Source organism: Schistocerca nitens, chromosome 5, assembly GCF_023898315.1.
Source record: "Schistocerca nitens isolate TAMUIC-IGC-003100 chromosome 5, iqSchNite1.1, whole genome shotgun sequence".
NCBI classification, from domain to species: domain Eukaryota; kingdom Metazoa; phylum Arthropoda; class Insecta; order Orthoptera; family Acrididae; genus Schistocerca; species Schistocerca nitens.
Genome location: NC_064618.1, coordinates 205,642,987 through 205,667,733, shown reverse-complemented (window position 1 = coordinate 205,667,733; position 24,747 = coordinate 205,642,987). Strand labels below are relative to the sequence as shown.

At 42.5% G+C, this 24,747-nt stretch overlaps 1 protein-coding gene across 1 annotated transcript in view; it reads right to left on the bottom strand.

Moving 5' to 3' along the window:
- The window catches only part of LOC126260861 (neurotrimin-like), a gene marked incomplete at its 3' end in the record, with an annotated part of 376,714 nt that overhangs the window by 37,201 nt on the left and 314,766 nt on the right, over nucleotides 1-24,747 (bottom strand). Inside the window, exon 8 of the mRNA XM_049958274.1 lies at nucleotides 6,405-6,527. Within this exon, the coding sequence (XP_049814231.1) occupies nucleotides 6,405-6,527 (123 nt within the window). The remainder of the gene's footprint in view (nucleotides 1-6,404; nucleotides 6,528-24,747) is intronic.

The window sequence follows — 24,747 nt, the reverse complement described above, 5'->3', positions numbered from 1 at the left end:
ACACATCGATGGTTAAATCGAAACAAGCTTTGTTTCGACCGTCATCTTGTATCTGCAGCACAGTAAAGTTGATGGCGTTTTTTAAGTGCCCTTCGCTTGGTTGTAAACAATGACTAGCAAGAACCTAGGAGTCGTAGCAATTGAGGTAACAAAACACACAACGAGAAGACAGTCTTTTCATCATGAACAAAGTAAGAGATTATTAAAATTTTTTATTTGAACAGCAAACCAACAAGCGTAATGAATGTTACCTCATACTGGGTTATCCTTCTTTTGCTCCACGGGATGGTCAAACCACATGACGAGAATATAAGGAATCACTTTAGTATCTACATAAAATGTTGTTAAGCTGTTTTTGTATTCGCATGGGTAGTCTGAAGATGTGATCTTTAACTCTAAACATGTTATATTAAATAACTAACCTTTTCCCCAAGGCTTCACCCATGTACGTGTTAAAAACATGTAATGAACACACCTCCTTCCACCCTTCACTGCGTCTACTTCATCCTCCCTGTGTTGACCCCACCCTCTCACGTCTACCTGTCTATGTCCTCCTTCGCAGCCTCTCCATCGCTTTATCTTTTCCTCCCCATCTTTTTGTCCATTTTCTCCACCCCTCCATCTGGATATATCTTCCTCCTTCTTCCTCTGAGCATACCCTCCTTCCCCTCTCACTTCCCGCCTCTGCCTCCCCCTTTTCCTCTTTCACCTGCCCACTTCCACTTTACACCTCGCTGTCTGTCCTGTCCTCTACCCATCTTAACCTACCCTCAGTCATGCTCATTGCCACATGTGGCGGAGGAGGTGACAGAGCTTCAAGGCACTCTCTTGTTCTTGGAGAGGGAAACTGCCTCTAAAGGCGGAAGAATCAGCAATGATCAACGGCATGAGGATGCAGAAGGCAATGGAAACCACTGCATTAAAGACACATAACATGTATCCACAAGACATGTGGCCTGTAATTGAAAAAGTGTCAAGATGAACTCTCTATTGGCAAAAAATGCCCACATTCGGATCTCTGGGAGGAGACTGCCAAGGGGGAGGTGACCCTGAGGAAAAGATCGAATAACCAATGGAAGGATAAAGTTCTACAAGTCGGGCCGTGGAATGTCGGAAGCTTGAACGTGGTAGAGAAATTAGAAAATCTGAAAAGCGAATTGTAAAGGCTCAATCTAGATATAATAGGGCTCAATGAAGTGAAATGGAAAGAAGACAAGGATTTCTGGTCAGATGAGTGTAGGATAATATCAACAGCAGCAGAAAATGAAATACGGCAGTAAGATTCGTTATGAACAGGAAGGTAGGGTAGAGAGTGTGTTACTGTGAACAGTTCACTGACAGGGTTGTTCTTATCAGAATCGACAGCAAACCAACACCGAAAACTATAGTTAATGTATATATGCCGACGTGGCAAGCTGAAGATGAAGAGGTAGAGAAAGTATTTGCGGACATTGAACGGGTAATACAGTACGTAAAGCGAGATGAGAATCTAATAGACATGGGGACAGGAATGAAGTTGGAGGGGAAGGAGTCGAAGGAAAGGTTACAGGAGAATATGGGCTTCGGACAAGGAATGAGAGAGGAGAAAGACTAACTGAGTTCTGTAATAAATTTCAGCTAGTAATTGCGAATACTCTGTTCAAGAATCACAAGAGGAAGTAGTATACCAGGAAAAGGCTAGGTGACACGGGAAGATTTCAGTTAGATTACATTATTGTCCATGGAGAAGGAACAAAAACTTTGAGGTTTGCCGATGACATTGTAATTCTGTCAGAGACAGCAAAGGACTTGGAAGAGCAGTTGAACGGAAAGGATAGTGTCTTGAAAGGAGGATATAAGATGAACATCAACAAAAGCAAAACGAGGATAATGGAATGTAGTCGAATTAAGTCGGGTGATGCTGAGGGTATTAGATTAGGAAATCAGACACTTAAAGTAGTAAAGGAGGTTTGCTATTTGGGGAGCAAAATAACTGATGATGGTCGAAGTAGAGAGGATATAAAATGTAGACTGGCAATGGGAAGGAAAGCGTTTCTGAAGAAGAGAAATTTGTTAACATCGAGTATAGATTTAAGTGTCAGGAAGTCGTTTCTGAAAGTATTTGTATGTAGTATAGCCATGTATGGAAGTGAAACATGGACGATAAATAGTTTGGACAAGAAGAGAAAAGAAATCGGTTGGTAGGACATGTTCTGAGGCATCAAGGGATCACCAATTTAGTATTGGAGGGCAGCATGGAGGTTAAAAATCGTAGAGGGAGACCAAGAGATGAATACACTAAGCAGATTCAGGGGGATTTAGGTTGCAGTTGTTACTGAGAGATGAAGCAGCTTGCACAGGATAGAGTAGCATGGAGAGCTGCATCAAACCAGTCTCAGGACTGAAGACCACCACAACAACAATATGGTTGTCAGACAGAGATTCCGAAATCAGATACTAGATCGTAAGGCGTACCCAACAGCGCAGATATAGACTCAGATCACAATGTTGTAGTGACGCAGTGTAAGCTGAAGTTTAAGAGATTAATCAGGAAGAATAAAAATGCAAAGAAGTGCAATACGCATGGACTAAGGAATGCCGAGAAACGCTTGACGTTCTCTAAGTCTACAGATACAGCAATAAGGAATAGCTTAGTAGGCACTACAATTGAAGTGGTATGGACAGCTCCAAAAAGAGCAATCGCAGAAGTTGGAAAGAAAAACATTGATGCAAAGAAGGCAACTGTGAAGAAACCATGGGTAACAGAAGAAATAGTTCAGTTGATCAGTGAAAGATGGAAGTACAAAAATGTTGAGGGAAACTCAGCGATATAGGAATACAAGATTCTGAGTAATGAAATAAATAGGGAGTGCAGGGAAGGTTAGACGAAATGGCTGTATGAAAAATGTGAAGAAATCGAAAAGGAAGGGATTGTCATAAGGGCTGACTAAGCATATAGGAAAGTCAAAACAATCTTCGGTGAACTTAAAAACAAGGGTGGTAACATTAAGAGTGCAATGGGGATTCCATTGTTAAACGCAGAGGAGAGAGCGGATAGGTGGAAAGAATACACCGAAGGCCTCCATGAGGGGGAGATTTGTGTGATGTGACAGAGGAAGAAGCAGGAGTAGATTTAGAGGATGCAGAATCGGAATTTAAGAGAGCTTTGGAGGACTTAGGACCAAATAAGGCAGAAGGTGTAGATAACATTCCATCAGAATTTCTAAAGTCATTGTGGGAAGTGGCAACAAGACGACTATTCACGTTAGTGTATAGAATGTATGAGTCTGGCGACATACCATCTGACATTTGGAAAAATATCATCCACACACTTCCGACGATTGCAAGAGCTGACAGGTGCGAGAATTATCGCACATTCAGTTTAATAGATTATGCATCCAAGTTGCTGATAAGAGTAGTATATAGAAGTATGGAAAAGAAAATTGAGGACATGTTAGATGACGATCAGTTTGGCTTTTGGAGAGGTAAAGGCACTGGAGAGGCAATTCTGACGTTCCGGTTGATAACGGAAGCAAGAGTGAAGAATTATCAAGACACGTTTGTAGGACCTGTGTATCTGGAAAAACTGTTCTACAATGTAAAATGTTGAAAGATGTTCGAAATTCCGAGAAAAGTAGGGGTAAGCTATAGAGAGAGATGGTTCATATACAATATGTACAAGAGCCAAGAGGGAAAAATAAGAGTGGACGACTAAGAACGAAGTGCTCAAATTAAAAAGGGTGTATGACAAGGATGTAGTCTTTCGCCCCTACTGCTCAATTTGTACATCGAAGAAGGAATGACGGCAATAAAAGAAAGATGAAATTATATCAGTTCAAGATGAAATTTTATCAGTGATACAATTCGCTGATGACTTTGCTGTCCTGACTGAAAGTGAAGATTTACATGATCTGCTGAATGGAATAAAAAGTCTAATGAGTATAGAATAAGGACTGAGACTGAATCGAAGAAAGACGAAAGTAATGAGAAGTGGCAGAAATGGGATCAGCGAGAAGCTTAACGTCATGACGGATGGTCACAAAGAAGAAGAAGTTAAGTAATTGTGCTACCTAGGCATCAAAATAACCAGTGACGGATGGAGCAAGGACATCATAAGCAGAATGGCGCTGGCAAAAAGGGCTTTCCTGGGAAAGAGAAATGTACTAGTATCAAACATAGGCCTTAATTTGAGGAAGAAATTTCTGAGAATGTACGTATAGAGTACAGCATTGTATGGTAGTGAAACACGGACTTTGGGAAGACTGGAACAGAAGAGAATCGAAGCATTTGAGATGTGGCGCTACAGACGAAGGTTGAAAATGTGGTGGACTGATATGGTAAGGAATGAAGAGGTTCTGCACAGAATTGGAGAGGAAAGGAATATATGGAAAACACTGACAAGGAAATGGAACAGGATGATAGGACATCTGTTAAGACATCATGGAATGACTTCCATGGTACTAGATGGGGCTGTAGAGAACAAAAACTGTAGAGGAAGAAAGAGATTGGAATACATGCAGCAAATCAATGAGGATGTAGTTTGCAAGTGCAAGATGGTCTGACAGGCCTGTACTTTCCCACATAATTTGCCTTTCATGCGGGGTAGCCTAAATGCCTGAGGTTGGAGAAAACACGTTTTTGCACGTAACTGCTCTTCTATTGGAGCTAGGAGTTTATAAATCCCACAGTGCTGATGTTTGTGAAGCCTGCTACTTCTGTGCCCAATTTGACTGAAAACACACCAAGAGGTTTGGAGGAGATCCTGGACATGCACATATAAACACAAAACTGCTTCATACATACACTACTGGCCATTAAAATTGCTACACCTAGAAGAAATGCAGATGATAAACGGGTATTCATTGGACAAAAATATTATACTAGAACTGACATGTGATTACATTTTCACTCAATTTGGGTGCATACATCCAGAGAAAGCAGTACCCAGAACAACCACCTCTGGCTGTAATAACGGCCTTGATTCGCCTGGGCATTGAGTCAAACAGAGCTTAGATGGCGTGTACAGGTACAGCTGCCCATGCAGCTTCAACACGATACCACAATTCATCAACAGTAGTGACTGGCGTATTATGACGAGCCAGTTGCTCGGCCACCAGTGACCAGACGTTTTCAATTGGTGAGAGATCTGGAGAATATGCTGGCCAGGGCAGCAGTCGAACATTTTCTATATCCAGAAAGGCCCGTACAGGACGAGTAACATGCAGTCGTGCATTATCTTGCTGAAATGTAGGGTTTTGCAGGGTTCGAATGAAGGGAAGAGCAACGGGTCGTAACACATCTGAAATGTAACGTCCACTGTTCAAAGCGCCGTCAATGCGAACAAGAGGTGACCGAGAGGTGTAACCAATGGCACCCCATACCATCACGCCGGATGATACGCCAGTATGGCAATAACGAAGACACGCTTCCAATATGCGTTCACCGCGATGACGCCAAACACGGATGCGACCATCATGATGCTGTAAACAGAACCTAGATTCATCCGAAAAAATGACGTTTTGCCGTTCCTGCACCCAGATTCATCGTTGAGTACACCATCGCAGACGCTCCTGTCTGTGATGCACCGTCAAGGGTAACCGCAGCCATGGTCTCGGAGCTGATAGTCCATGCTGCTGCAAACGTCGTCGAACTGTTCGTGCAAATGGTTGTTGTCCTGCAAACGTCCCCACCTGTTGACTCAGGGATCGAGACGTGGCTGCATGATCCGTTACAGCCATGTGGATAAGATGCCTGTCATCTCGACTGCTAGTGATACGAGGCCGTTGGGATCCAGCACGGCGTTCCGTATTACCCTCCATATTCTGCTAGCCATTGGATATCGACCCACGCGAGCAGCAATGTCGCCATACGATAAACGGCAATTCGCGATAAGCTACAATCCGACCTTTATCAAAGTCGGAAACGTGATGGTGCGCACTTCTCCTCCTTACACGAGGCAGCACAACAACTTTTCACCACGCAACGCCGGTCAACTGATGTTTGTGAATGAGAAATCGGCTGGAAACTTTCCTCACGTCAGCATATTGTAGGTGTCGCCACCGGCGTCAACCTTGTGTGAATGCTCTGAAAAGGTAATCATTTGTATATCACAGCATCTTCTTCCTGTCGGTTAAATTTCGCGTCTGTAGTACTTCATCTTCGTGGTGTAGCAATTTTAATGGCCAATAGTGTATATAACAGATTTAAGTAAGTCATCAGTTTTTGTAGCGGGTAGTGGTATTTCAAAATCCTTTTCAAATTCTGAAGTAATTCTGAACAGACTATATCCAAATTCCTATAGTGTTTCAGCCCATTGGTAGAAATATGTCACGAGGCACTGCGTTGACTTCCGGTAATAGTAAAGCCAAATTCTTCTAGTGATGCAATGAGTATGGTAGTGAACAAGATGGCGGGTGTGTACCTACCTCGCTGCTTTGGCGGCGCGCTGTGTGGATCGGCCGCAGCCCGCGATACTTCGTTGTACTGCAGCTCCGCGTCATCCGTTGGAGAACCGCCAGGTTCGCGGAGCGAAGGCTTCTGCTTCTTGTCTGGAACAGCGTATCACACATCTTTGTGAGGCGGCGCACGACTTTATCATCCTAGATCATGTATTTATCTTACTTCCCTAATACTCATTACTGAAATACCGCGAAGAAAAACAACACAAATTAATAACATTTACTTCACACATTGCTTACAGGATACAAAAGCTGATTACATGTGTGGGACTATGAAACTGCATTGTACCATCTGTTCAACTTTGTTAATGAAACAAGACATGTTCATAGAATTTGTCGACTTTGTAAAACGGTACAAGATTTTCAAAATTCTGGTAAAAAAAGGAGTAGTCTATAGAGAATGACAGGTTACGTATAATATGTTGAAGGTTAAAAGTGCTCTCTTTGCAGTGTATTAATCTTTTATTATATCTCTGACTATTAACTAAAGCTGTAAGAACGATACGTGCTGTCTTGTCAGTTATTATACGATATGTAAACTGGAGGGCTTTGACTGGTGGTGAAGGAACCAGCTGCTAGACGGAAAAGGAAAGGAGGTAACGGCGTCAGCTTGTATGACGTTCTCGAGATGAGGTAAGAGCAGAGACAGCCAATAGCAGGACAGCCTGTTATCATGTTACTTCATCACCCGCATTTAACTAGTACTTTTACCCTGTCAGGTGATATTAATGGACTCGCGTTTTACCTCATATTCATTAACAAAGATTGAATGCTACGTGCAAGGATACTGAGTAGTGACAGTTTTAACGTTGCATATTGGAGCGTAAACAGCGCTGTCTATTGTTTGTTGTACTACAATCTTTGACCGTTACTCCGTAAAGGTAATCTGAGACAGTACAATATTTACAGTTTCTTGTACACATTCTTTGATTGTTTGTGTATGACATCAGTTCAGAGTACGATAATGACGACTGATATAGAAATACGGGCACTTCTGGCTGTCTTAAAACGGAGACACTTGTGTATGACTTTTGTTACAGTTTGTCTTCCCCTTAGAATCCAATATTCATTCCGTAATTCTGCTAATACAGCAGAAATTCCTAGGTGGTGTAAGCGTATATGCGGTTGTTGAATAAGTAACTTGGCAAATGAATGAGAACGTTGTAGGAGTAGTACATTCTTTTCCAGTACATTCAAGACCGCAAAGTGAGGTTCTCCTCAATCTCATATCAGTACATCCTGAAGAAACGGCTTGTAACTACAGTATCAACACTATGTGATTAAAAGTATCCGGACACCCCGAAAAACATACGTTTTTCATATTAGGTGCATTGTGCTGCCACCTACTGCCAGGTACTCCATATGAGTAGTCATTAGACATCGTGACAGAGCAGAATGAGGCGCTCCGCGAAACTCACGGACTTCGAACGTGGTCAGGTGATTGGGTTTCCCTTGTGTCATACGTCTATACGTGATATTTCCACACCCCTGAACGTCCGTAGGTCCACTATTTCCGATGTGATAGTGGAAACGTGAAGGGAAACGTACAGCGCAGAAGCGTGCAGGCCGACGTCCTCTGTTGACTAACAAAGACCATCGACAGTTGAAAGGGGTCGTAATGTGTAATAGGCAGACATCTATCCAGACCATCATACAGGAATTCCAAACTACACTCCAGGAAATGGAAAAAAGAACACATTGACACCGGTGTGTCAGACCCACCATACTTGCTCCTGCCACTGCGAGAGGGCTGTACAAGCAATGATCACACGCACGGCACAGCGGAAACACCAGGAACCGCGGTGTTGGCCGTCGAATGGCGCTAGCTGCGCAGCATTTGTGCACCGCCGCCGTCAGTGTCAGCCAGTTTGCCGTGGCATACGGAGCTCCATCGCAGTCTTTAACACTGGTAGCATGCCGCGACAGCGTGGACCTGAACCGTATGTGCAGTTGACGGACTTTGAGCGAGGGCGTATAGTGGGCATGCGGGAGGCCGGGTGGACGTACCGCCGAATTGCTCAACACGTGGGGCGTGAGGTCTCCACAGTACATCGATGTTGTCGCCAGTGGTCGGCGGAAGGTGCACGTGCCCGTCGACCTGGGACCGGACCGCAGCGACGCACGGATGCACGCCAAGACCGTAGGATCCTACGCAGTGCCGTAGGGGACCGCACCGCCACTTCCCAGCAAATTAGGGACACTGTTGCTCCTGGGGTATCGGCGAGGACCATTCGCAACCGTCTCCATGAAGCTGGGCTACGGTCCCGCACACCTTTAGGCCGTCTTCCGCTCACGCCCCAACATCGTGCAGCCCGCCTCCAGTGGTGTCGCGACAGGCGTGAATGGAGGGACGAATGGAGACGTGTCGTCTTCAGCAATGAGAGTCGCTTCTGCCTTGGGGACACTGAATAGTGCACGGTACATCCAAACCGTCATCGAACCCATCGTTCTACCATTCCTAGACCGGCAAGGGAACTTGCTGTTCCAACAGGACAATGCACGTCCGCATGTATCCCGTGCCACCCAACGTGCTCTAGAAGGTGTGAGTCAACTACCCTGGCCAGCAAGATCTCCGGATCTGTCCCCCATTGAGCATGTTTGGGGCTGGATGAAGCGTCGTCTCACGGGGTCTGCACGTCCAGCACGAACGATGGTCCAACTGAGGCGCCAGGTGGAAATGGCATGGCAAGCCGTTCCACAGGACTACATCCAGCATCTCTACGATCGTCTCCATGGGAGAATAGCAGCCTGCATTGCTGCGAAAGGTGGATATACACTGTACTAGTGCCGACATTGTGCATGCTCTGTTGCCTGTGTCGTATGTGCCTGTGGTTCTGTCAGTGTGATCATGTGATGTATCTGACCCCAGGAATGTGTCAATAAAGTTTCCCCTTCCTGGGACAATGAATTCACGGTGTTATTATTTCAATTTCCAGGAGTGTACATCAGGATCCAGTTCAAGTGCTATGACAGTCAGGAGGAAGGTGAGAAAACATGGATTTCATGCTCGAGCAGCTGCTCATAAGCCACACATCATCGGTAAATGCCAAACGGCGCCTCGCTTGGTGTAAGTAGGCGTAAACATTGGACGATTTAACAGTGGGAAAACGTTGTGTGGAGTGACGAATCAGGTTCACAATGTGGCGATCCGATGGCAGGATGTGGGTATGGCGAATGTCCGGTGAACCTCATCTGCTAGCGTGTGTAATGCCAACAGTAAAATTCGGAGGCGGTGGTGTTATGGTGTGGTCGTGCTTTTCATGAAAGAGGCTTGCACCCCTTGTTGTTGTGAGTGGCACTATCGCAGCACAGGCCTACTTTGATGTTTTAAGCACCTTTTGCTTCCCACTGTCGAAGAGCAATTCGGGGATGGCGGTTGCATCTTTCAACATGATCCAGCACCTGTTCATAATGCACGGCCTGTGGCGGAGAGGCTACACGACAACATCCCTGGCCTGCAGAGAGTCCAAAACTGTATCCTATGGAACACCTTTGGGATGTTTTGGAACACCGACTTCGTACCAGGCCTCGCCGACCGACATCGATACCTCTCCTCTGTGCTGAACTCCGTGAAGAATGGGCTGCCATTTCCCAAGAAACCTTCCAGCATCTGATTGAACGTATGACTGCGAGAGTGGAAACTGTCATCAAGGCTAAGGGTTGGGCAGCACCATATTGAATTCCAGCATTACCGACGGAGAGCGGCACGAACGTGTAAGTTCTTTGATCACATAGTGTATCTTTGATTTCGCTGGAAACTCTGTCTTGTTTTGCAGCGGGTTGTGTTCTGCTGGAAAGCTTTCATGCTGGGCCATTCGTATACAGCTTTGTTTTGCTGATTCTAGTTCGTGGACAGTGAATTGACCCTTTATCTTCTCTGGACATGTACTGTTATGGATGAAACGGAGAATCCATGCCATTATTTGCAAAAGTTTTCAGCAAGAAAAAAATGGCTCTGAGCACTATGGGACTCAACCGCTGTAGTCATTAGTCCCCTAGAACTTAGAACTACTTAAACCTAACCAACCTAAGGACCTCACACACACCCATGCCCGAGGCAGGATTCGAACCTGCGACCGTAGCAGCAGCGCGGCTCCGGACGGGAGCGCCTAGAACCGCACGGCCACCGCGGCCGGCTTTTCAGCAAGAACTATATTTTGATGCGTCAATGGGTCACACCCATGCATTAATAGCTAATGCTTGTTTGTACGTATATCTTTCGTGTCTCTTTTAATGGATCACAAGAGATTTGTTGTTGAGGTCAAGTTTCAGGTTTCAGAGTTAGTCACGAGGATCCGTGCATGGAATATTGTAATCTCTTTATCGAAGTTCCACATGATAGAAAATCTGCCGGATTGTATGTGGTAGGGCAGTATCTCCACTGCGATGGCGTTATAATTACACGAATTTCAGTTACTCTATTAGCAACAAACGTATTCCAGCGATTTGGATCGCTTCGTATCCAGCCAAGCGCCAGCATGGAAACGCTCAATATTATTGTGTTTGCAGTGTGAAATCCGAAAGCTTGGTATGAATATCTCAGAAGGTGTGAATACAGTAGGACAGCTAGTAATTAAAGCTACGGAAGCGTTACCCTTTTCATAGGACAAACTTTGTTTTTACTCACAACGGAAAAATGCATTTTTGGTGTCGGATGTTCGAATGTACAGCACTGCTCCGTATGATATTTCTGAGGCATCACAAAAAACATGAATTTGTGAAATCTGCGGTTTTTAACTGCAAAAACCTATCCATTTTGGTTCTCTGAATGGTTACATATGAGCGAGCTGTGGTGTCGAAACCTACCATCGGTTGACTAAGTCTGGACGCAAGATCTCGTTCGTATGTATGCCTCCTCCACCATGTATCTTGAAAGATTTTTCCTCTTATGGATATTGGTGAAAAGATCCAAAGAGGATCATGAAATTTCGCAGTCGTGTGCAGTATCTGACGTTTAGTTGCGAGTTCATCTTGTTATTTATTGGTAATGAGACGGTGATCGAAGAGGATTGAAACTGATTCCATATCCCAGTCGATGCCTAAGATTGTGGTATGTTCTTTAATTGACCGCCCTTCAATTGCCCTTTAGTATATTAGAGTTTGTAGCCCATTTTGTCACCGTAAGCTTTATTTGTTGCGACAGACCCGTCACCTGATAGGATACAGATAGTGACCATATTACCGTCCTCGCAGCTGGGGGGAAAGTCCTCTATGAAAGTACTTTTATCTATAAGTTCTGCTGCAATAGGATAAATGCCTTTAAACCTTCTAGCCAAATCATGCAACGTTGCAGATAGGAGAAATGGGCTGCATGTGAGGCCAGATGGTAAACGTGTAAATCTATAAATGACGACCTCTTTTGTAATTTATCAAATTGCTCTTCTCGACACGAAACCAGGAAGATCACGTTAAATCTCTACGCTTTTTATTCGGTGATAATTGTAAGAAGGCTTGGGTGCCATCTCAAACAATGGCCTTTTGATGCGTCCTGTAACGCATTACAATTGATAGTATTTCAGACAACAAATTTGGTCCTGTGTCTCGTGTCATTCAGTGACGGGGAATTATTTTCTCGCGATGAAGAATCAAATATAATTCTCCTAACAAAAAACCAGTTAAATGTAGAGTAGGACACATTGTGCTCTTACAAGAGAATAAGCAGCCAACACATATGTAAAGAGACCCCTCATTATGGAAACAAGAGCACGCAGAGATGGAATGGTGCGTACCTTAATTCTTCGAACTCCGGATGGAAGAAATATTCCTTAGCCGTTGCAACTGGGGATTCCACTGAAGATCGACCAGGGTGGGGAGGATATTGAGGGTTAAATAAGTAGACAGTTTGTAGTGAAAGCTGTAAGAACGATATACGAGGGTTTGAACTTTATTAGTGGCGACTATTTATTTACAGGTCGTACAAAAACGTTACTTGTTTCAAACTTTTACTGATCTTCAAAGTAGTCACCAGCATAGTGTATAACCCGTTGCCAGTGATGTGGAAGTCGTAGGATACTCTTAATCCAGTTGTGTTGACAGTTCAAGCGGCGCGGTCTATTGCCCGAAGAATTTGTAGCAGTTCTGAAGTGAATGCTGTGAGGTGTTTCCTTCAGTTTAGAAATCGAGTTGAACTTACGAGGGCTTAAGTCAGGGGAGTACAGTAGGTGGTATAGCACTTAGCAGCCCCATCAGTCAAACAAATCAGTAACAGTTGCACTGTACGTGCTTGAGCATTGCCCTGCAAAATGATGGTCAGGTCCCGCAGAAAGTGTCATCACTACTGTCTCTATGCTATTCATTTTTGGAACACAACCTACGACCAGCTTAGAGACATAAGTGATGTCACTTTCTGCAGGATCTAACCATCATTTTGCTGGACATTGCTCAAGCACGTACAGTACAAGCTGTTACTGATTTGTCTGACTGATGGGGATGCTAAGTGCTATACCACAAACTGCATTTCCCTGAATTAAGCCCTCGTGAGTTCAAAATGAAGGAAACACTTCACGACATTCGCATCAGAACGGCTACAAATTCGTCGGGCAAAAGACCGCGCCTCTCGAACTGTCAACACAATTGGCACTGCTAAGAGTATCCTATGACTTCCACATCGCTGGCAACGGGTAATACACAATGTAGGTGATTACTTTGAAGGTCAATAAAATTTTGAAACACGTATCTATTTTGTACGAGCTGTAAATAAATAGTTGCCACTATTACAGTTCCAACCCTCGTATGTTGTCCCGTCAGTTATAATACGACAGGTAAAATAATACGTATACGAACCAAGAGGTAAAAATAAGATTGAAAGACAAAAAGCGAAAGGATAGAACTAAAAACAGTTTAAAACAGGGATGTAGTCTTTCCCACTTACTGTTCTATCTGTATTTCGAAGAAGCAATGACGGAAATAAAAGAAAGGTACAAGAGAGGGATTAAAATTGACCGTGTAAGGATACCAGTGATAAGACCTCCTCATGACATTGTTCTTCCCATTGGAAGTGGAAAAGAATTACGGGAAAATAACACATGGTGCACGAAGGTAATACGTGACTACGATTTTGTGGCTACTGAATTATTGCATTGTCAAGCGGAGTTCTCGATTTTTGTAGAGATTTGAAGACTGTTACCGGAACACCCAGACCTGTGGTCTTTTTTTTATTTTGATAAAGTTTATCCCACTCAGAGTTGCGATAGTAACGTCTCGTGTTGATCCAGACTCTAGCTGAACCATATTTAAACGGAATTCCACTGCAACCATCATTCCTGTAATTAATAGTGACGAGTGAAATTTTTATGAAGTTTTCTTAGTGGGGTCGCTAACACCTGAAGTGGCTGAGAATTTTTCAATTCGTGTTTTAAATTGAGTTAAAAAGTGGGGGCAGCACCTAGGATTTTTGTTTGATTATTTTGTATTACTTCATTTCCTAGAGTGGGGGAATTAGTTTTATTTGGCACTCGATCACTCAGTGGCGTTTGTCTCCGTACGTATTAAGTAAAGGGGAGGTAATAAATTAACTTTGTTTGAAAGTCAAAACCTAGTTCCTTCTTTCTCATTTAACCTAAAGTTACTAAATAATTGCTATTTGAGAGAAATCATTAATTATAATAGAAACAAGCGATATCTTAAACCGTGGAATGTTTACAAGTAGAAAATAACCCGCAAAGTCAGAGATTCTTGAGTTACAAATGAACGCAAGTTAGGTAGTCCAAAGGATTTACGAGTTAAGGAATTTTCAGTTTTAAGATTATTTAATTGAAAACATCGTAATTAAATAATTAGGGCAATAGTTTGTGTTTAAAATGATGTAAGAGTGAGCTATCTATTTTAAAGTACAGGACTGGTTTATGTTTGTTCTAAAATTGAAAGTTTACGAACGTAGTTACGTAACATAAAGACAGAGACGTTGTTTATGTTATTGACGGGTGCTGCCATAGAAACGAAATGGATCGCTGACTGTATCTGTCATAAGCCATACATTTGAAACATGTTTTGGACTTCTGGTGAAGGCAGGACGCGTAAGTGAAAAGATAGCAAAATATGTCAACCTTTACCGTGATTTTACTAAAAGCTCAATAGTGAGGCGTGTGCATTTGAGGTCCTGTGACTTACATTAAAGAGCGGTTTGACGTGTGTATTGGCAATAGTGATTCTTGGTCACTTTAAAAGTTTACGAGTAAGAAAATTAAATTACTTCTGTTATAGGAACCGTTCTAGAGCGCTACCTCTTACATATGGATTTAAGTAAAATAATTTCAGATTAATTTCTCAGGAATGACACAAAACCCAAAATGTTAGACTATCGCTGAGATATGGACCATCAAGTTTTTCTTCATTCATTTGAGGAGTATCATATTTTCTCTCTCTTTGACAAAACAACATATAACAATGCGGAAATATTTACTTAAGCTGCAAAACCAACTCGCGACTACCCTATTATCCTTTATAGCAGGCTACTTTGTAAATTATTATATCCACCTTCTCTTACTGTCAAGCGCTCTCGTACGCAACCATTTGCAGTGACAGAAGATTCCGTAACCCACAAAAGAAGGAGAGGGATTGAGTTCTCGAAACCATTTGTAAGGTGTTAGACAAGTAAAACAGTTAATACGATTATTAAATGATGAGGCAAACGATTATGAATAAAATAAGTACAAGTACTGAATAAAAATGAGTGAAGCTTTTCTCATAAAGACTTAAAAATAAAAATTCCAAACCACCGGAAGGGTTTGAATCTCCAATCTCGTACTAGGCACAAACGCATCTTAACTCTCTGTACGCTACGCTACCGCTCAGAATCTATTAAGTTCAATGCTTTAGTGCATCGCGTGAACTACTTTTTTGTTGCTCACTTGCAATGTCTATAGGCATTAGGAATATTTCTAGCTATTGTTACTAAATATCCAAAACATCTGATTACAGTAAGGTTCAGTTAGTGACCATGTCAGAATTATTTTCCATAACGTGCGTGATCTGGCGGGAGTAATGAAACGATAGGGCCGGCCGTAGTAGCCGAGCGGTTCTAGGCGCTACAGTTTGGAACCGCGCGATCGCTACGGTTGCAGTTCGAATCCTGCCTTGGGCATGGATGTGTGTGATGTCCTTAGGTTAGTTAGCTTTAAGTAGTTCTAAGTTCAAGGGGACTGATGACCTCAGAAGTTAAGTCCCATAGTGCTCAGAGCTATTTGAACCATCTGCTAAGGCGCTCATAATCTCACGTCACAGAGCTGATTAAATCGGAACAGCAGATTTACATAATGCATATGTGTTAGACAAGTGACACTGAGAAGCCGATATTTGATCCGGTTAGCAAAATAGATTCGGGCTTAACATGTAAACACGACAGCGAACATCGCATTCGGGTTTTGAAATTTCGTCTTCCACAAACTGTGTCGACAGCAAACGCGGTGATGACGTTCGGCCTGCGACACCGCTCCAAATGTAAGAATGCTGGAGTGTTCACCAACATTACTTCCCCTTACCTGTTTCGTGGGTGTAAACACTACGTTGCTGTCACCGCGGCGAGATTACCGTTTCGTTTTGCCGAGTAATGCTTCAGCGCTCCGTTTCTGAGTGAGTGTGGCAATCGAACAATTGTACAACATTACTATCACGAGTGAAAGTGATTGAAATGGCTCTGAACACTATGAGACTTAACATCTGAGGTCATCAGTCCCCTAGAATGGCTCTGAGCACTATAGGACTTAACATCTGTGGTCATCAGTCCCCTAGAACTTAGAACTACTTAAACCTAACTAACCTAAGGACATCACACACATCCATGCCCGAGGCAGGATTCGAACCTGCGACCTTAGCAGTCGCGCGGTTCCGGACTGAGCGCCTAGAACCGCTAGACCACCGCGACCGGCAGTCCCCTAGAACTTAGAACTACTTAAACCTAACTAACCTAAGGACATCACACACATCCATGCCCGAGACAGGATTCGAACCTGCGACCGTAACGGTCGCGCGGTTCCAGACTGAAGCGCCTAGAATATCACGAGTGAATGCGTTTCGTAAATCCATAATTTAATCAGTATATTTACTTATGTTTCCACAGCCGCTGTGAACTAGGTGACGATTGAAATCACGTCACGGTCCCAGTGGAGATTTACGAGTCTGTCAGAAATTAAACTTTATTTAGTGATTGGAACTGGCCAATTTGGTCTCTTAGGCCATTATCAAGTCTAATATATCTGACGCATATAGCCGTATACCAACACATCAGTTGTAACATTTAAATACCCCTATGTATTCACGGCTTTTAATGTTGCTACGTATATTTTGCTACACTTCTGTATACATAAGATGTACGCGTTATTTCTTTAGGTATCACTTTACAATAGACTGTACGAGTAAAACTTGTCGGTAGTGATCCTTAATTACAACTTAGCTGTTGAAATCACTGTAAGCTTCATCCACAGCCCTTATTATACATATGCATTGATGCTACTATGTAGTGTCTGTTTTCCGGCGTTCTCTTCTGAGCGAGAGCGAAACAGTGGATATTTTCGGAACATTCTACTTATGTTACCTTTAAGTAGACATGGGTTTCTGCAATTTATTATTACCGTACTTAATACATAATTGTGCTGGGTGACTGGAATTCGGTAGTAGGAAAAATAAGAGAAGAAAAAATAGTAGAATATGGGTTGTGGGAAAGGAATGAGAGAGAAAACAGTCTGGTGGAGCTTTGCACGGAGCAAAATTTAATCTTGGCTAACACTTGGTTTGAGAATCGTGACAGAGACCTGGAGACTCCGCAACGTTTCAGACTGATGATATAATGATGCACAGATTTTAAGCTGTAAGACATATCCAGGGATGTATACTCTGACTACAATTTATTGCTTATGAACTTCAGGTTAAAAGTAAAGACATTGTAAAAAAAAGTAGGAAATTAAGGCGATGAGGATGCGATAAATAGAATGAACCAGATGACGTTGGATGTTTCGAAGGTAGCATTAGGCAACTTTGGAGAAAAATGGGAAATGAATTCAGTAGGTGATGAATGAGTAGTTTTGAGAGATGAAATAGGAAAGGCAGCAGAGGATTACTTAGGTAAAAAGACAAAGCCTGGTATAACACACGAGATACTAGTATGATACAGGAGATACTGAAGTTGACAAAAGGATAAAATACAAAAACGCAATATCTGGAAGGTTCTTTACCTAAGGGTAAAAACCAAAATTATATTCATATTCTTTTACTGTACTTTTGCATCATGTTGGGTACTCATGAGCTTACTGAATGTCTTGTTATGAGTGTATCTAACACGCTCACATATGAAGTGAATGTATCTATCAGCTAATATAGTAATGTGATGGAAAATTAGTGGCGTTACATTTTTGCTAAAACATAAGTGGGCTACGTACAGTTCTTGAGTGATGGTTTCTTTTCGGCGCACTTGGACTTGCATCTATTGAGTCACCCAAAGTCTTACCGTGTACATCTTGATGCGAGGCACAAGATTGGATTTGGCTTTCATTCAATGGTAGCAAAGGTAGGAGTTATTCTACGACGGAGGCAGCACTTGTTGTACTTTACGCGTTCAGTTATTTTAACAAGCTTTATTTTCAGGCGTAAGAGTCGCAGGACGTACACTTTCATCTCAAATGACGAAACTGTCAGCAGCTTGTTCCATAGGACCTGCAACGTAGTGTAAGTCAGCGAGTGACATATTTATAAGGAGTGTCTAGGCTCACGTCTGTGTGATGTTAAATTTTATTTCTCTCACTTTCACTACAGATCTGTTTCGGTTAAACTGCCGTTATCGGCTGACCTGCGGTACAATGTTGGTGACATTATTTTCATTATACATTTTTATATAAGAGCAGAACATTGACCATGAATTGCTACTTATTTAGCCGGCCAGTGTGGCGGAGCGGTTCTAGGCGCTTCAGTCCGGAACCACGCTGCTGCTACGGTTGCAGGTTCGAATCCTGCATCGGACATGGATGTGTGTGATGTCCTCAGGTTAGTTAGGTTAAAGTAGTTCTAAGTCTAGAGGACTTATGACCTCAGATGTTAAGTCCCATAGTGCTTGGAGCCATTTTTTGCTACTTATTTATATATCGTCCAGATGGATTGACAAGCATATAACATCGTTAGCAACTGTATTTTGACTGCCGTTTTATATTTCCTAAACTTAGGTATTAATTAAATTGTTATGACAGTAATTTGAGAGCTTTTCAGGTACGATGGCGTATGTATGCAAGTATAAACACCGTTTTCGGATGATGTATACATTATTTTGTTGCCCATGTATTTATGGTTGCTGTAAGGTTTTAGAAGTCTTTTTACAGCGATCATAGTTGCTCTTAATTTATAGGTGTTGATGGGGTAGGCATTCTTTGACTTGTATGCTGTTAACTTCTACTTTCGAAAATTTTTCGAAATTATAACATTCTCAAAATTACATGTATCTTCATGAGCTCAGGAGCTCATACAGAGCAGGTGTGAGCGACCTTCACGAGACAAGATTATCGTTTGTTGGTGCATGTAAGCTAAGCCTCCGAAGGGACTGCAGACACTTCTTGTCCGGGTGCAGCTTTGATTAGATGTTGAGGGTATTCTATTGACATGGAGTCGGCCACGGCACTGCAATTGCAGGCAAACTGTTACGTTACGTGGGGACACGCCCGTAACATTGCCCGAATTTTATGTCACTACTTGAAAGACAAAAATTTCTTTCAACGGCTGTCATTTATTTCCATTTTCAGCTGTGTATCCGTTCTGAAGTAGAGTGATTAACTTTTGACGTTCGGGTTTCTTCGCTTGAAACCTCTCGGATTCACTATGCTCCAAATATCGATTTCAAAATTTAGAATACTGCAAAAACCGCTCAGTTTCTCGGACAACTAATACCAGTTGACCGTAATTTTAATTTTTTTGACGCTGTAACAACTATAACGGCTTCTGACATCAAATGTAACAATTGTGTTACTAAATGTGACACTTCTGCTACTAAATGTAACTGGGTTTTTCTCTTTGGATGCTGTCAGTTGTCAGGATGAGCATTCTAAAGCATTCTGTCAGGGTGAAAATATTAAATAAATTAACTTTTCTCTCTTAACAACATGTGGGCAGGGTGGGTTCTTCCTTGGCTCGGGTATGAGGTCGAATGAAACATCATTTTTACATAAGATAGCTTTTATTGAAGATTTTTACAACTTTATCTTACGGGATGTTCTGGTTCGGAGAGCGGCAGCTGTGTCGTTTGTGAAGTCTTCTGCTGCGGCAGCGGCGGCGGCGGCGGCGGTGGCGGCGTCTGATTACGCGTAGCGGTGTGTATCTCGTGTCGCTGTCTCGCTCAGTTGACTGGAGAAGCGCAGCGCGAGGTGGCCCGTTTAATTATTGCGAGCGAAATCGTGCATCGGATGATATCTTGGGTGTCGCGTCCCAGTGTTTCTCTTCTCTATGTGGCCGCGTGTGTTGTGCGTCGACCAGCGGAGCGGCGCGGCGGGGGAAGGCCAGTGTCCCGGACTCGAACCACGGACTCCCGCTTGCCAGTCTTCGGCTGTCACGTCTTCATCCCAGCTCACAGGTGACTACTGATGTGAGGCCGTCTCCTTCCCGTCCTCACGAGTCACCCGGGTATGTAAAAACCAGACTTCAAATACCTTTTAACTTCTGTCTTCTGGCGCTACGGCGGCTGCTTGCTATTCCATTACAGCGGCGGACTTGGTTCGTCTGTGCATGATGCAGACTCTTCTTACATGACGGTCTTCAGCACCGAAACTGACTGAAAATTACTGCTACGCTTCTTCGTCTTCTTCGTCTCTCGTCTCCGTCTCCGTCTCCGTCTTCGTCTTCGACTCCGTCCCCGTCTGTCTTCATCTGACTTCCTCCCCCTGGCCCACTGCGTCTCGCGTATTTATTCACTTCAGTTTACTGGAGGTGAACGACTTCACGGTCATTGCCTCGTCTGTCACGTTGAAAAGCTTCTCGAAGAATCTTCTTAACGTCGGTCGTTGGCTCTTGGAATGTAGGTGAGGGCTTTTGATCCCATGTGACGACTGAGAAACACGTGAGCCGGTCATTGCCTCTTCTGTCACGTTGAATAGCTTCTCGAAGAATCTTCTTTACGTCGGTCATTGGCTCTTGGGATGTAGGCGAGGGCCTTTGACCACACGTGACGGCTGAGAAACACGTGAGCCGGTCATTGCCTCTTCTGTCACGTTGAAAAGCTTCTCGAAGAATCTTCTTAACGTCGGTCATTGGCTCTTGGGATGTAGGCGAGGGCCTTTGCTCACATACGACAACTGAGAAACACGTGAGCCGTTCGGGCGATGCCCTGACGGCTGAATCGACAGCGCCCGCTTATGTGGAATTTGCTGACTTCAGGGTCATTGTCTCTTCTGTTCTGCTGTTCGGCCCGCTGTTTGCGAGTATGTAACTCCCTAAACTAAACCAAGTTTTTCATTTATATCCTAATTTCTAGTTCACTTTGATTTCACTAATTTATTTACTTAAGTACCACTCAACATTCCTCCACCCTTCGGAGAAATTCGCCCTCGAATTTACCACTCAACATTCCTCCACTCTTCACACGGCAAGAGCACAAGCATTGAAAACTCTCGACTTAGAAAATTACACACGCTTCACATTAAGTATGTTGAAAATACTTTAGCACTTTACTAAAGCACTGTACGGTCATGAATCACATAGTTCTTATATAAATGGTTGTAATAAGTGTAACAAACCTTGATGACAATGAATAAACAAAAATAGATTATTCACTTAGAAAGTTACCTAGCAACACCTGTTTAATCTACCCTATATGAATGCAAGAATATTTATTCTACAGTATTGTTTATTTTAACATGAGTCTGTTTAATAAAGAATGAAGTACAATAAACAAAATTAATACACTAATGCTCAAAAGTAACTACTGAAGTACGCCAGTTAAGAGTGTGGTATCCAATTAACAGCGATTTGATGAAGTGGTATATTATTATTTGGCTTATTTTTTCGTCTTAAATAAAAGGAAACTGTACAAAGCAGAAACACCAACACAAAGGTTCCAGATATACCCGTTCCTAGCATTATAATTTTAGTTTTGTGTTCACCTTTTAATTTTAAAACATGTTGCATCATAACATTGGCATCAATTTTGCCTTGCTGTAAGTTTATGAACATATCTAATGACTTCAGAAGGGAACTGTCAAGGGAGTCATTGAGGTAGGACAGGTTTTGTGTAGGAAATGCTTGCATGGCGTTTTCTGAAAAAAGCAAACAACATGGTTATGGACCTACCAACCTAGTGAAAACAAAAACAAAGAAAAGAAGGAATACATTGTTAACTACAAGATCTTCAGGTTTCTACGTTCAAATTTTCTTTCTTAGAAAATAAACCATCATCATGTATTAATTATTTACATTTGTATATTATCCACAGTCTACTAAGATTCCACTAGGACATTCGCACTCTTGGTCGAAGATTGTATGGTGCCATGTCTGTATGTTGTGCTGGCGTGGCCACTCTTTTTCCTTTACAGGAACTTCCTCCACCCTTCGGAAAAGCAGATACTATTGTTGAAGGAATTACATCTGGAGCGCCCTTAAAAGGTTTTAAACGACTTGCATGGACAATGGTAGTTCGGGTGGGCAGTTGCAATTTAACGTTAACTGGTGACGTGATCTCAATAATTTGGTAAGGACCTCTGTAGTTTGTTACAAATTTCTTCGTTTTTCCTTTAGCAATGTAAGGAGTCGAAAGCATAACCCACTGACCGATTTTGTAATTTGGATATTTACCTTGGGTATTACCTAATCTTTCCTGTCGTTCCAAAGCCTTTGTATTAGATTTTTGAACCTTTTTCCATACTTCCTTCATCATTCGACTGAAATCTCTTACTGTTTCTCCGACTTTTCCGTTTTTCTGCCTGATTACATCAAAAGGGGACGGCATTTTTCTCCCATAGACCACTTCATAAGGTGACATGCCAGTTACTTCATGCGTTTTGGCGTTGTATACCGACACGATTATTGGTAAATACGTATCCCAATTGGAATGTTGTTCGTTAATATAATAACTAAGCATCTTGCCAATTGTCCGATGAACTCTTTCTGTGCGCCCGTTGCACTGAGGGTGTAACGGAGTTGTGCGTAATTTACGTATTTTTAGTAAGTGGCATAGTTGTTTCATTAGTTCAGACATAAAATTAGATCCCTGATCTGTGATAATAGCTTCAGGTACGCCAAATTTAAGTATCCAGTTGTTAACTAAAGCTTGGGCAACTGTATTTGCTTGCTGATCTGGGAGACTCACCATAGCTAGATAGCGTGAAAAGTGATCTATAATTGTAAGGACATACTTATTACCAGCCGGTGTTCTATGATATGGCCCGTAGAGATCTAGTCCACAGATTTGAAATGGACTTGAAGCCTCGGGGAGCCTCTGTAAGGGTATTTTTGAACGAGAAAGTTCAGCTCGTTGTGCGCACGCAATGCAATTACGAACGTACTGCGCAACATCCTGCTTTCTGGTTTGCCACCAAAATCGCTCTGCTACACGTCTTTCGGTTGTCCGCTGTCCACCGTGTCCTGCAAGGATATGATCGTGGGCCTCTGTCATTATTTCTTGTCTAAGGTGTTGGGGAACAACAATTCGCGGTCCAAGTTTTGTTTTACGGCATAACACACCATCTTCAAAGCAAAATTGTTTTTGAGTTGCGTATTTTTTGCATTCTGTATCCTCATCTTGTGCCTTTCTCCAGTCCTCAGTATCTCGGCCTGTTGCTTCCAAAAGTGCTATTTTCCGACTTAGGCAATCTGCATTCGTGTGTTTTTTGCCTGGTTTATGGATAACTTCGAAATCCATTTCGGAAAGACATAGGGCCCAACGCGTGAGACGACTAGATGGATCCTTTAATCCAAGCAACCATTTTAAAGCTGCGTGGTCTGTAATGACCTTGAATTTCCTACCGTACAAGTAGCATTTAAAGTATTTGATACCATAAATAACACTTAACAATTCTTTCTCCGTTGTGGAATAATTTCTTTCTGCTGTTGTTAGTTGTCTCGAAGCGTAGGCTATGGGGTGTTCCGCGCCATTAATATTCTGACTCAAAACAACTCCTACTGAATGACCACTTGCGTCACAGGATAAAATAAATTCTTTATTATAATCTGGGTAGGCTAATACTGGACTGTGTGTTAACTTATCTTTAAGGGTTTGAAATGCTGATTCACAATCCTCAGACCAATGAAATTTTGCACCCTTTTTCAATAATTGGGTTAAGGGTCGGGCAATTTCAGCAAAATTTTGAACATATTTTCGGTAATACGATGCGAGACCAATGAAACTTTGTACTTCCTTAACGCGTTGTGGTGTTGGGAAGTCCTTAACTGCCGAAATTAATCGAGGATCTGTTTTAATTCCTTTTTCACTAATAACATGCCCTAGGTATGTAACCTCTGTCAATGCAAAAGTACATTTTTCCATATTTAATGTTAATTTAGCTTTTCTAAGTCTCTGAAAAACATTACGCAGACGCACAGCATGTTCATTAATGTCTTTGGAAAATACAATAATATCGTCTAGATATACACAACATTGCTGAGTTTTGAGTCCTCGCAATACTCCATCGAGTAGTCTTTGAAAAGTTGCTGGTGCATTTTTCAAACCGAAAGGCATTCTTTTAAATTGCCAGTGGCCTCCAGGGGTAGAAAATGCTGTTTTATGCCTATCTTCAGGGGCAACTTCCAATTGATGATATCCGCTACGTAGATCGATTGTTGAAAAGTATTTACTGTTACCCAAACTGTCAATGATATCTGTAATGTTTGGAAGAGGATAAACATCTGAGATAGTTTGTTTGTTAAGGTGTCTGTAGTCACAACAAAATCTATATCGTTTCGTACCGTCGGGAGACTTCTTTGGAATAATTACGATATTTGAATTATAAGGCGAATCAGAATATTCTATAATTCCATCTTTTAGATGCTGTTCTAAAAATTCATCCAGTACCGGCTGTAAGTGATGCGGAACTCTATAAGGCTTCCTATAAACTGGGGGGCTATTTCCTGTTGGGATCCTATGCTGTGTGATATCTGTTGCTGGCAGTGGACCTTCTGCATTAAATAAGTCTTGAAACTCAACTAAAACTGCTTCTATCGTGTCTCTATCATTTCCTTTCAAATGCTCAATCTTCTGGCGTAATGCGGTTTTGTAGGCGTCTGGTTTCTGACCATCATTAATATCTGACCAAATGAAATCTTCTTCTTCAAAAGTACTCACTGTAGCTACTAATATTCCCTTATGCAACTCTTTGTCCTCCACTCCGAAATTGTCAATATGTACCGGTAC